Raw genomic sequence first — 12713 nt, 5'->3', positions numbered from 1 at the left:
TTCATTGGTCTGTCTAGCCCGTGTGCTGCAGTGTCAAATTACGGACTAATTAAATCTCTTTGTAGTGGAGCTGACATGCACCCACTAGACAAAACTGTAAATTAAAGGCTAGTAAGGGTAGTCTACTAATGAGAGTTTTCATGCCTGAAAGGCATGGGCGTGATGCCTGCTATTTGCTTCTCAAGCTTCAAATGCTCAGAGGGCACCTGCTAAGGGAGCCACGGTATGTAAGAGTGTATTTCACCCATGGGTTTAAAACATAATGCTGAAAGGAAGTGAATGCCATGTCAGTTATGTTATTAAGTTTCAAACGGTTAGTGGTGTGCTTTTGTTTTGCTTTTTGGATGAGTTTTTGTTTTCAGAGCATCACACAACCACATCATAATGCAAATTGACTAAATCATGCGTATCTGCATCCAGATACTACTTCTTGTTTTAAGAAATGATGGAGGTTCAGCGTCTTGTTCTTTTGTTGGCTCTGTTAGATCTGAGGCAGCAGTATGCTTCATATATTACTCCTTTGGGTGAAGTGTATAATAGAAGACAAGTCCACAGGGGAGCTAACAGCCCATTACATATAAAAACTTGGTGAGACACCTTCCTTGGGCCAGAAACAGTCCTCGCTTGAGTTTTGGATCTACTCTTAAGAGTCTGCTGTTGAACACCTGCTGCACAGTGCTTATGATCAAAATGCTAAAAGGCTTGTTGCCACCCCAAGCTTCACCAGCAGCTTGTTGCTCTATTCCTCTCCCCAGCCCTTTTTAGCTAGTTTCTACCTTGAGGACTGCAGAGCATTCTGATTTGAGCTTGTGTGCTTCACCCAAGTCAGTATGGCATTAGCCTTACTGCTAACACCACATGAGCCTTAGCGCACCCATTGCGTTCCTGCTTTGTCCAACGTTCTCTGGAGAGCAGTGCTTCCCTCTGGCTTCCCCCGAACCCCAGTATGGTTCCCCACCTCATGCCTGCAGCAGCAACTTCCGCTGTGACTAATGCTGGCCCTGCTGCCACTACTCGGGCTTGCCACAGCATGCTGGCTCTGTGCAGTGCAAGCCCTCTCACTGCCATCAGGAAAAGCAGTAAATACAACAAATCCTGTTCTTTGCTTGAAAACAATGGTTTTCTTCCCTAGGTTCTGCTAATTGTTCACTTCCTTGTCCTATGATAGATTTGCGTTTCCTGAGCAGGGCAGTAAGGAGAGATGTTAATTTATTTATGCATGTGCAGCAGCTTCCTTACCACATCACAAACACTAAACCAACTGCTCATCCTACATTTGGCTATTCAGAATATAGGACCTTTCTAAAACAATACACACAAGAAGATTCTCATATGAAATTCTTGATCCAGTCCTCTCCCATACAAAAGTCTGGTTTCTGAAAGAAAAAAAAAAAAAAGTGGCTTCTATGTCTACTCAGTGATGAATATATAGCTGATGCTTTGCTTACCTGCATCACTTACATTTACTTAATTTATTTCTGATGATTTTTAAAGATATTTAATCAAATATCAAAATATTATTGTTCTGACATCTAGCAAATATTTACATAAAACTGGTTCTTGAAAACATAATAAACTTCAAGCTTGTCACATTGTTTATTTTATCTCCAAGCGTGCCTTTCTGTGATAAAGGTAACAGACAGTAGAGAAGTATGTGTGATGGGGTCATAATTCAGCTGAGCTGACACTTAGGAATAGCATGTAAGCAATAGTAAGCATATGGATTACATTAGTCCAGTGGGGCCCTTGATTTAAAGAGCATGAAGAAGTTGGAGGAAGGGATCTGCTTTCAAAACTGAAGCACGATCAGGAACTGAAGAAAAGTCATGATGCTGAAATGACACATTCAGCTTTTTCCAGTTTCAAGATTTACCAAACTCTTCTTAAATTTCTGTTTTAACTTAATTTTCAACAATGTTATTGAAAATCCTTTTTTATTGCTATAAATCCTTTTTTATGTGCCAGTAGTTAAGCACTGTGAATGACAAATGTATCTTGGAAATGAAGCGAACCCCACATATTTCAGGTGGCCATGCACCATATAAGTATGCTCGTGGTGTGGTTATTTTGGCTGAGCTTTGGAAATGAGTTGATGGAGGAGGAGAGGGAAATAATTTCTTCTGAGGACTACAGTTTTCTATGGATGGCTGAGAAGCAGCCTGAACCAGTTACCTCTTTAGAGTGAGATTAAAGGGCTCATGGGATGTAAAGGCCAAAGTGCATAAAAGAGAGGTACCAAGGGGCAGGTATTACATTTCAGTGGAGCAGAAGTCCTTCTGTGAGCTTAATCAATAGCAATATAGAAATGGCATCTTGACTTTGGTCCTGAGTTGCTGTTGTTTTTAGTAGAATTTGCTTCAACCTTTAGGAAAACATTATTTTTCCTGTCAGAACCTCCAAGGTAATCAGGCTCAGTAAGTTACTGAAACACTGGTTATTCAGAGCATGCCAAACGTTTCTAGTCGTATCACAAACTTATTAAATGATGTCCATGTCCAACTCTGCCTCCCTAGTGCAGTCAGCTGAATAACGAGGGAGAAGGACCACATCACTGGGTGAGTGTAGCACAAGATAAAACTTAGAGCTAATACTGCTGTGGCCTTGACTCCAGAGCTCAGTGGATGCACAGGCTTACTGTGGGAGCCTCGAGTCTTGGGATCCTGCGAGGACTTGGCTGGTTTATGGGGAAGTAGCAGCATGGGGATGGCTTCTCTGCTCTGGGTTGCTGCTGCTAGCCCATGCCATTCCACATCTGTGGTGGGCAGACACCTTTACAGGTGCAGCTGTATCTCTTCTTACCTTTATGATGGGTTTAGAGTTGGTGGATTAACTCTGTATTTCTTTCTTCTTGATCGCCTCTAAAAGGCTATGCTAGCTCCATATGCTTGGAGTTTTTCTCCATTGCCAAAGTCAGCATTATATTGACTTTGTATCAGCCCATGAACTGTACTCAAGTTTTTCTTGGAGCTTTCACCAGTCATTTCTCCCATGCAGTGGTGCTTTCATCTGACGACCCTATAATGACTGTAAAGAAATTTAATAAAGATGGACAAAGGGCAAGTTTACATAATGTGGATACACCGTTATCTCCAATTTATGATCTTTTAACCCAAATTCCAGCCCATATCTCTCTGCACTGCAAGCCATTTTGAATTGATATTTCCAGTAAGACACCATGAAATGCAGTATGAAATGCTTTATTAGAATACTGAATTCATGCTGCTTTCCTATTAAAAAAAGAAAGTAACTCAAGTTTAGCCTAAATTCTATAAAGGGCACCTGGAAATATTATGTATGGAAGCAGGCTTATACAAAGACTACAGTCTTGTTTTGGATAATACGTTATTTTGAAGTCTTTTCCTTTTACTACTGTATATATGCCTGTGTGTAATTTCACTGACACCTTCTGTAAACCCTAGGAGCACATCTCACACTTAGCAAGTCTTCAGTAGCTGCTAGATTTAAGGATAATTTTGTCTGTATCAGTTTCCCTATTTCTCTGGACCACAAATATTTAATATGCTGCAAGCTATTGTACAGACTTGGGACACTGGCAATGCCTTACCTCTATTGCACACTTCCCATGACATGCTACAGTTATGGCTTTTCTACTCTGTTTGTTTGTTTAAGTTTTTAGGTTTTTATTCGGTCATCCCTATCGTCATCCCCATCATCATCCCTCCCACCCAAAGTGATGATATATAGAACAGATGACCTGTAGCTTGTTGAAATACCTGCTGGGTTTTTTTCTGGGCTTGTAGAGGACTGGATTCAGTGGCTCAGGTAATTTCTCCTGATCCTGCGTTCCTAACTTAATGATAAATTTAAGTCATCAAGGAAAAATGACATAAAGGTGGCCCCAAAACTTTTTTGTGGGCCCAGGTCTTTACATAGAAAATTTGTGTAACTTGATGGTGGTGAGAATCATGATAGAAAGGCAATAGCTACGTAGCTGATTTGCAGTGATGCAGATTTCAGATAGGAAATAACTTTGGGTGCTCATAAATAACACTCCACTGGAACCAAACGTGTATGCACATCTCATATAAGCCTCTGTTGTTATTTTTTTAATTGAAAAACAAAATAATACTTTATTACTGTTGGCTTTTAGACCTACAGAAGTCATTTACCACAGCTGCTTACTGTGGGAGATTTAGTAACATATTTATGTTAATAGGAATTACGGATGAACACTGAAGAGCAAATATAACTTTAGGATCCAACATAGCTCACTATCTACAACCTTGCCCAATTAGATCAACATCCCTTTATTTAAATTACTCTATTTTGGTACCTTCCTGTCCAGTAATGAAGGCATGTGTATCTTCAATCCTGCCTGTGCCATAATAAGGGGATTTGAAAACAGTGGGACTGGAAGAAAACCCTGTATATCTTGGCTGAAAAAACTGATGTTCCTAGTCTGTTTTCCCAGAGTCTAAATTTTAAGCCTGTTGGTTTTGTGTATTCACACTGGTTTGTGTTGGATTTTTATTTCTGGAGACCTTGGGACCTGGTTTTCCCACTGGTTCCATGCTGGCAGATTTGACAGGCACTGAAAAAATTATGGGTGAAGGCAAAGTGTTCAGGTGAAATGGAGTTGGTAGGCAGCTGTTAACATTATCAAGTTGAGGTATCCTGAGTACAGTGCAGCTCTGAAGATTAAAATCTCACTGTGTTATATGAGCTCAGAATTAGCCTGTCAGTTTAGTGGCCATCGTTACTGTTAGATGTTATTGATTTGGTGATTTCATGGAAACAAAGTGCTGTGAGGGATGATGGGTGGGTCACCCTGCCCAGTCACAGGCACCTGTTGTTTTTGGAAAGCAAATATATTATTCTTAACATATTGAATGTTCTGCTCTCCAAATGTTACTTGATACTTCATAATTCCTTGAAGCTTTTTGCCCATTCATCATCCAGAATTGCAAGTGAAAACTGGGACACAGTTCAAGAAGTTGTCTCTACTAACATGCCTCCAAGTTCTCCTGAATCCATGAAGAGCATGGGGTACGCTCAGGCTGGGTCTGTAACCATGAATTACGCATGCCCATGCTGATCTGCGGGGCGGAGGCCAAGAGGTGGGGAAGGGCTCCTGTCTGTCCTGCTGAGACCTCTCAGCCTGCCAGGCAGGATGGCCATGTGCAGGCTCTGTGCTGGGAGCTGGTCCGGGGGGCCCCCCACCGCCAATGCCTTTGGGTAAAGCCAAGATATGTAGAGGATGAAGTAGGGTTTGCTCATCTCTGTTACAAGGTTGTTTGGAGAAGATATTCAGCCAGCTGAGGGGCTGCCTCACTGTGTAAAATTATGTGAGGAATTTCAAGTGCTGGCAGGACACCTGGAAGGAACTTTTCTGTTATAAAAATTAACAAAAAAGAAGTGAAGATTTTGCTTTTGGCAGCATGCTATTTGTATACATGATGGTATTCTCTCAGACAACCATTTTATATTAAACTAAATGAATACTTTTTTAGCTTGCGTTTTCAACCACTGTGCAAGAAGAGGGTGGGTTTTTTTGATCATCTCCATGGTTTTGGCTGCAGAATAACATATGTTGTATAATCAGTGCAATAGGTACTGAAGAAGCCTGTAACTGTAATCAAACTGAAAGTCTTCTATAACATGAAAGATTTTGCCATCTGCCACTTTAATATTATACAAGTGGATTATCTTCCTCTTATGAAAACTATATATTAAATCTAAAACGGCCAGACAAAATAAATTACAGTTTAAGAAGTGGTGGAAAGTAGCACAGTTAAAATTGAATTTGGGGAGTAGTTGATGGATGCCATGAAATCCTTTCTAAAGAGGTTTCTGGGAGACTGAAAGAAGGGCGAGAGTCTTAACTAAAATGTGTGTAATAATTTTTGAATTTGGCTTATTATAAAAACAACAACAAAAAAAGCTGAGACTCCAATGCTTATATCTCCAGTGGAATGCACATACCCCTTTCTAGCTTACGTTAATCTGGTTTTGTGGAAGTGGAATATTAAAACACATCGTTGATGCTTCCGTCTGAGTCCTATTCTTTCCTTGCAAATGGGCTGAACATTGCAGCAATTTGTTTGTATTTACTGCCTTTTTCCTCACCCTTATCACCAGCTCTCAGATAGCTCCGGGAAGGAGAAAGCTTATCAAAACTTCAGGGCTGCACAGCTCTGAGAAAGCAGACAGCACGCTAAGACCCTGGCAGCTTGTTGCATTTGCATCCCTATGGGTTTTCTTTCTGTCTTAACCATTTTCAGTTTCTGTAACAAGCAATAAAAAGAACTGATGATTCAGTGTGGGATGCACAAGACTCACAGAAACTGGAATTGAGACATCTTGACTTCTTAGAAATTGACATTAAGCGCAGAAATACGAATTTTTAGAAAGGAGGAAAATACCTCTTAAATGAATTTACATAGAGATGATAGGAGATTGCAGCGGGCACATACTGAGCATTAAACATATTTAGCATCCTACTTTTTCTTACAGATAAGCTGTTCTCAATACTTTTTTTGCAAAGCTAAGCAGTGGCGCTGTATAGGTAATGATTATGGGCTATTCCAATGAATGCACTGAGATAACTTCATTTCTGTGAGTGGTGCCATTGACTACAATGGGACTGTTTCCACGTGTAAAGTTATCCTGGAGCATAAGTGTGGGTGAGATTGAATTGTGGGAAAGAGTGGATATATACTTTATACCTCTTGCAAAAAGGCTCTGGTAGACATTCTGTTCTGGAAGATCAGTTATGGATTGTCTTGAAAAGTGGGTGTGAAATCCACATATAATCCAGCACTGCAAAGCAAAAGTACTGGAAATGTAAATGAAGAACCAGTTGTTAAGGTAATGTGTTCTCTTACAGTTATGAAAATCTTTCATCTGAGGGTTTGGAAGCACTTAGTGCTTAAGTGAGTGTTACATATTGTTTTAGAAAGGTACTGTTAAGTATCGTCACATGGAGCAGTGAGGAGATTATGAATGGCTTGTCAAGGATCACGCGATAAAATAATGAGTATTTGCAATTCCTAATGCTCTCCTTAACGATGAGGAATTATCTGTCCTAATGCTTAATATTGGCCATAGGCCACAGGTTGGTCTCTGGCCACAGCTGTTGTACAGAAACTTTGTTGGCCAGTTTTATCTTCTGTCTGGAAGAATGAGAAGGGTATGGCTATTCCTAGGAAATACAAGGCTGCATGGGAGAGAAAGGAGTTACTGCCTGTTAATAACTGGACTTTGGTCTTTGCAAAGAGAAGCTCTTCAGATTTGTAATAGGACACTGTCTTGCTCTTTTCTGTGGTCGCTAACTTTTCTTCCCAAAATCAAGATACTCTTAGGCCTGGTCCGCACACTCTTTTTTGCACTGCTGGCAGTGCACATGAGCAGGATATTCTTTGCCCATCAGCTGTAACTGTGGGTGTGGACCCAGCCATACCAGCTAGCACAGTAGTACTTTCTATGTCAGTAGCTTACTCAGTTCTGTGGACACGAGTGAGAAACTTCCATTGAAGCACTTTTACACTCCTGTAACCGAATTTTCCTTTGAAAGACCATACTGCATAATGTATGATCTTCCAGTTTTATAAACCAGTGGTGAAGATTTTAAAACCCTAATATAATGGTGAGAAGTTCCCAAGATGTGGGAAAATTTTAAGACATTTATTGCTGTGATGGAGGGAGACAGTTTATTGCTGTTTCTTAATGAGAAACAAGTTGCCCAAAGACTATACTAAGCATGGTATAAAAACAATGGAGAACTAAAGGGAACCCACCTCTGCTGCTCCTAATGGATCACCTTTTCCTTACACTCCGCTGTAGGAGCTTGGACTGGAGTATTTTTGAGCCAGTCTCACTCTGCCCATGACCAGAAGGCTACAGGGAGTGGCTTTCACCCTATGTCCAAATCAGTGAGGGGAATGAAATCTGTGAAGAATCCCTCTGCCAAAAGAAAAAGCAGGAGTTATTTTTCCTTTAAAATCTGTGTGGGGCCAGTGTGAGGAGACATCAGATTGCAAACATATTTGTAAAGCCTCTCAGGCCTTGCCTAGAGAGGACTTTGTTGGGTTAGCCAAGTCAGCAAACCTTTGCATTGATGCACATTGCAGTTAACAAAAGATTTTTGCCTGGTTTAAATGCTGTCTGTCCCTGAACAAAATCCCCTGCAACAGCATACTGATTTTTTTTTTTTATGCTTGGGCACTTGTGTCAGAGGCACATCTCTCTGAGGAATGGAGATCTTTCATGGAGGAGAACTTGTAGCTCTGATGGCAGATCGTTAATGTGTGGACCTGGCTTCTGCAAGAGAGGGAAAGGAGACTCTCCAAAGAGCCGAGGCTGATGGTGCCCAGCCCGGCTGTCTGCCCACCCTGTGGGGCCGGCTCAGTCTGCAGGCTCCGAGTAATGCAAACAGCTATTTTTTGGTACTCTCCTCTAAGCAAAGCACTCAGAAATGGCCTGTCCCGCATGCCACTAGGTGGCACTTTAGGGACGTGGCAGTCGGTTTTATTCATTTTGCATAAGCTGCATCACCAGAGCTAGTTGGTTTGGGTTTTTTCTTTTTTTTTTTTTTTTTTTTTTTTTGTTTTTATTTTTTTATTAAATGTAACTATTTATTTATTTTACCACTTGCCTGCTCCAGCCAGCCCCTGCCCCACTGGCTGCTGAGCTTTGCTGTCCTGGCGTCCAGGCAGTGGAGAGGAGCAGCCAGCTCCATGGCCCAACCTCAGCCAGCGGGTCCCACAGCCCCGCAACCGCAGCACAGCGGCTGCCACAGTTGTTAGGCTGACAGCCACATCCCAGCACTTGGATATCAAACTGTTGGAAATTTTGAAATCTTACCCTTCTTGGCATCAGAACGCCAATTTGTATTTGCTTCCACCAGAGAACAAAGTTTACCCTTTTTTTCCTTTATCAGTTCCCTTCAGTTTAAAACAGTGTTATCCTGCAATGAGACCATTAAAAAAAAAAAAAGGGGGGTGTGTGTGTGTATGTTTCTGCAAAAGTTTGGAGGTTAGATTTTCCCCCCTCCCCCTTTATCTTACAGTGATTTCAATTTTCTTCCTTATTTGCAATTGACATTGTACAGTACCAGTCTATTTAGTTACTTCTACACTGTTTGAACACATTGGTTCTTGAAAAGCTGCATTTTATCTATAGCTAAATAACATGCGGTTGGTCTCTTTTCTTTTTCATTCTGTGGAATAAGTTAATATATTCTTGCTTTTGATGCAGGGTTTAGTGTAGACTCCCAACGTGAGTGTGAGCACCAGAAACTGCCTGCCTGGCCAGGTTAGGGGGATATCTAGTGTTCCCTGTCCAAGAAAGGCCATTAAGAGCTGGCTCTTTTATACCTCTGTCATTGTTCTGTGTTGTGCAGCAAAGCTATACCATGAGGAGTTTATAGTAGACTGCATTTACTCTTGCTGTCCCTAAATGAATGATTTTGACAAAGTGATGTGGTTTGAGCCCAAATTTATTGTCTGGCTGTGTTGGGTATTTGAGCTTCGCTATCCTCAAATCATTCATGAAAGCCTCACGGACTTTGCCAGGCTACTGTCATTAGTGCTTAGAGCCTTCATTTTTTTCAAATACATAAAAAGTGGTTGTAGAAATCAGGGAGGTTATGGGCTATTCAGCTTGCTGATAAAGAAATGGTCTGTTGCATTAAATGGACTTCTAAAGGTCTTTGATTTTTGTAGACAGAAAAAAAGATTGTTTTTTCCACTTCACTCTCCTATTTGTACCAGAAATCTACAGTTACAGCACTTCAACTCGTGAAAAGCTTTCCACAATTCAAATGTTAGTATCTAACAGTTACTAAAATCCAAATATTTCAGATGCTAATATTCAAATACTGGGAGACTACAGGGTGAGTTGTTTGGGGGTTTTTTTAACCATCAGATAACACTACAAATGTGGCACACTTAGAAGAGAAGGGGAGAGAAATTTTGTCAGCTTGGGGAGGTGTGACTGGAGATCTGTGTGGAAGAGAAGGATCTGGGGGTTCTAACTGACAAGCAGCTGAACATGAGCCGGCAGTGTGCCCAGGTGGCCAAGAAAGCCAACGGCATCCTGGCTTGTATTAGAAATAGTGTGACCAGCAGAAGTAGGGAGGTGATAGTCCCCCTGTACTCTGCACTGGTGAGGCCACACCTGGAGTATTGTGTCCAGTTTTGGGCACCTCAATACAAGAGGGATATCGAGGTGCTGGAGCGAGTGCAGAGGAGGGCAACGAAGCTGGTGAAGGGCCTGGAGAACAAATCCTATGAGGAGTGATTGAAGGAGCTGGGACTGTTCAGTTTGAGGAAGAGAAGGCTGAGGGGAGACCTCATGAAAGGACATTGTAGAGAGGTTGGTGCTGGTCTCTTCTCATAGGTAATTAGCGATAGAACAAGAGGGAATGGCTTTAAACTGCAGCAGGGGAGGTTCAGACTGGACATTAGGAAAAAGAGTGGTCAGACAGTGGAATAGGCTGCCCAGGGAGGTGGTGGAGTCACCATCCCTGGATGTGTTTAAGGGTTGTTTAGATGAGATGCTGGGGGATATGGTGTAGGGGAGAACTTGTAGAGTAGGGCTGATGGTTGGACTCGATGATCCCAAGGTCTTTTCCAACCTGAATGGATTCTGTGATTCTGTGAAAATGCCTTTTCCTCCTCTCTGGAGGAATTTCATATGCATTTTAAAAAAAGATCCCGAATCTCCCTCCTCTGCACATGTTTGACACTGTACAGTTGGAGAACAGCAGTAACCTGGCAGAACCACGTTTCTTCTGCACCTTTCTTACAGCTCTTATTGTGTATTTTTAGACAAAATGGAAGTGGTATGAAAAAGCCCCTCATTTTTAAAGGTATCAAATTCTGTGGTTTCTGTCCTTTTTGTTTAACTTATAGTTAAGCACTGGGAAACTTGCGACTGCTACAGAGCTTGATGGGCCTGTGTAGAAACGTCTTGGCAACAGTGAATTAGGTTCTTCAGTGTGCGACAGGTTATTGTTGTTACTGTTACTACTAAAATCCTGTCCCCTTAGAAGGTTGAGGTTTGCCTTAAACTTGGTTTTAAACATGAGCTTTCACCTGTGTAGCAATGAGCCTTTTTTGAGGAGGGAGCAGGATGGCAGGTTGCCTCTCCTGCCTGGGGGCTGTTGTCAGCGTGGCTCCAACTTGGCAGAAGTTGGGAAAGAGAAGAGGCCATCCGCCTCAGTGCCAAGTGCCCTCAGCCTCCCGCTCCTGCCTGCCTGCCCTGTCTTGGAGAGCCAGCCTTCTGGACGGAAAACAGCTGCACCGTGTTTATACTATGTTTATTCTGTGTTTGCTGCCACACGTCCCCAGGGACAGGCAGCTCCAGATCCTGGTACCTTCACCTGGCTGATGTGCCATGCCCTGTCCTGGTGAAGCAAATCAAAAGATGTGGGAAGGTTTCAGGAGAGGCAAAGCAAGGGATTAACCCTCTGTTTTAATTTGCTGTTTGGTCAGATATGCTGGGGGAACGGTGTTTTGTTTTGCGGAAGTGTAGACCTGTGTGTTGAATGTTCAGCTTGGTTTCTGTTTGAAACATGAGAAGGGAGGAGGGAGGATTTATTTGGCTGCTTCTATGACTTGTGTTTTCAGTAACTTTACTGGAATTTTTGGTATAATTCAGACTTTCTCACTCCAGCCTTGCAAACTTCAAAGACAGAGGCTTACTCCAATGAATTTTCATAGGTTTCAGGAGATATTAAGGTGACAGGGTGCATTCGAGAACTTTCTAGCTTTTATCCAGCCCCCTTAGTCTTTCTCTGAGAATTTAGTCCATAAGGGTAACTCTAGAAGAAATTCTGGGTACTAGGTCATTTACATCCAGAGACATGGTTCCTAATGTTTTGCCAAAAAACTTTTCTCTTGTTTTCCTAGCACAATAAAATGCAAGAAAAAGGTTTCATTAAAAATCTGCAAAAGACATATGTCATCTATTCAGCTGTCACCCTAGATCTCCATTTCTCCAACTGCTGAATTGTTAAAGTAACTTTCTTTTATGCATAATGTTTCCTTTCATTGACTTTATTGTGTGTAACTGCTAGTCGTTTTCTGGGTGTAGCAATGACTGATTTGTTGTTGCAGACAGAGCAACCATCTGAGGTTGAATTACATCCTCAGATGAATAGACCCCCATCGCAGGCAGAAGAAAACAGTTCAGCAAAAAAGGTGAGACCTGCAGACGTTGTACCATTGTGGAGTGATTTGCCTTCAACAAATGTGGTTGTTTTACATTTTTAAAGCAATTAAACGGAGCGTTAGGGTTACGTTTTTACATGTTTACCTTCTCTGGAGGTCAAGACACTAGAGAGAACTAGGAATGCATGTGACATCAGCTCAGATAAATCATTAGGAAACTCTTAGTACATACACATTGATGCGCGTGCTTTAAGAGAGGCAGCTTGCCATTTGTTTCAAATCAATAGGGGCTTGTGGAGCCTTAGGGAAGACAAAAAAAGACTTTGATTGTACTCGACCCCTGTCTCGCTGTATTTCTTCCAAATTGTGGCGCACTTCTTGCTTCCAGTTATTGAGGATTTGGTTTTGATGTAAACACACCTGTTTGCTAGAGGTCAGGATCAGCCACTAAGTATATATAGACTGGGAAAGATTTGCTCAAGATGTGCAGTTTCTAATATGTTTTTATATGAACATATCATTGGTATAAAGTAAGCACCAAAATTGCAGTGGCACTCTTCAAAGGGTCTCACTTAGGGG

General features: G+C 41.7%; 1 protein-coding gene across 4 annotated transcripts in view; it reads left to right on the top strand.

Annotated features, from left to right (window-relative positions):
* The window catches only part of REPS2 (RALBP1 associated Eps domain containing 2), a 104387-nt gene that overhangs the window by 80768 nt on the left and 10906 nt on the right, over nt 1-12713 (top strand). For 3 of the 4 annotated variants that reach the window (XM_074858711.1, XM_074858710.1, XM_074858713.1), the window contains exon 15: nt 12081-12164. The exons of the other annotated variant lie outside the window; for it this stretch is intronic. In XM_074858711.1, the coding sequence (XP_074714812.1) occupies nt 12081-12164 (84 nt within the window). The remainder of the gene's footprint in view (nt 1-12080; nt 12165-12713) is intronic. 4 annotated transcript variants of the gene reach the window in all.

The sequence above is a fragment of the Strix uralensis genome, chromosome 2 (assembly GCF_047716275.1).
Source record: "Strix uralensis isolate ZFMK-TIS-50842 chromosome 2, bStrUra1, whole genome shotgun sequence".
Classification (NCBI taxonomy): domain Eukaryota; kingdom Metazoa; phylum Chordata; class Aves; order Strigiformes; family Strigidae; genus Strix; species Strix uralensis.
This window is presented reverse-complemented; position numbering and strand designations above follow the sequence as displayed.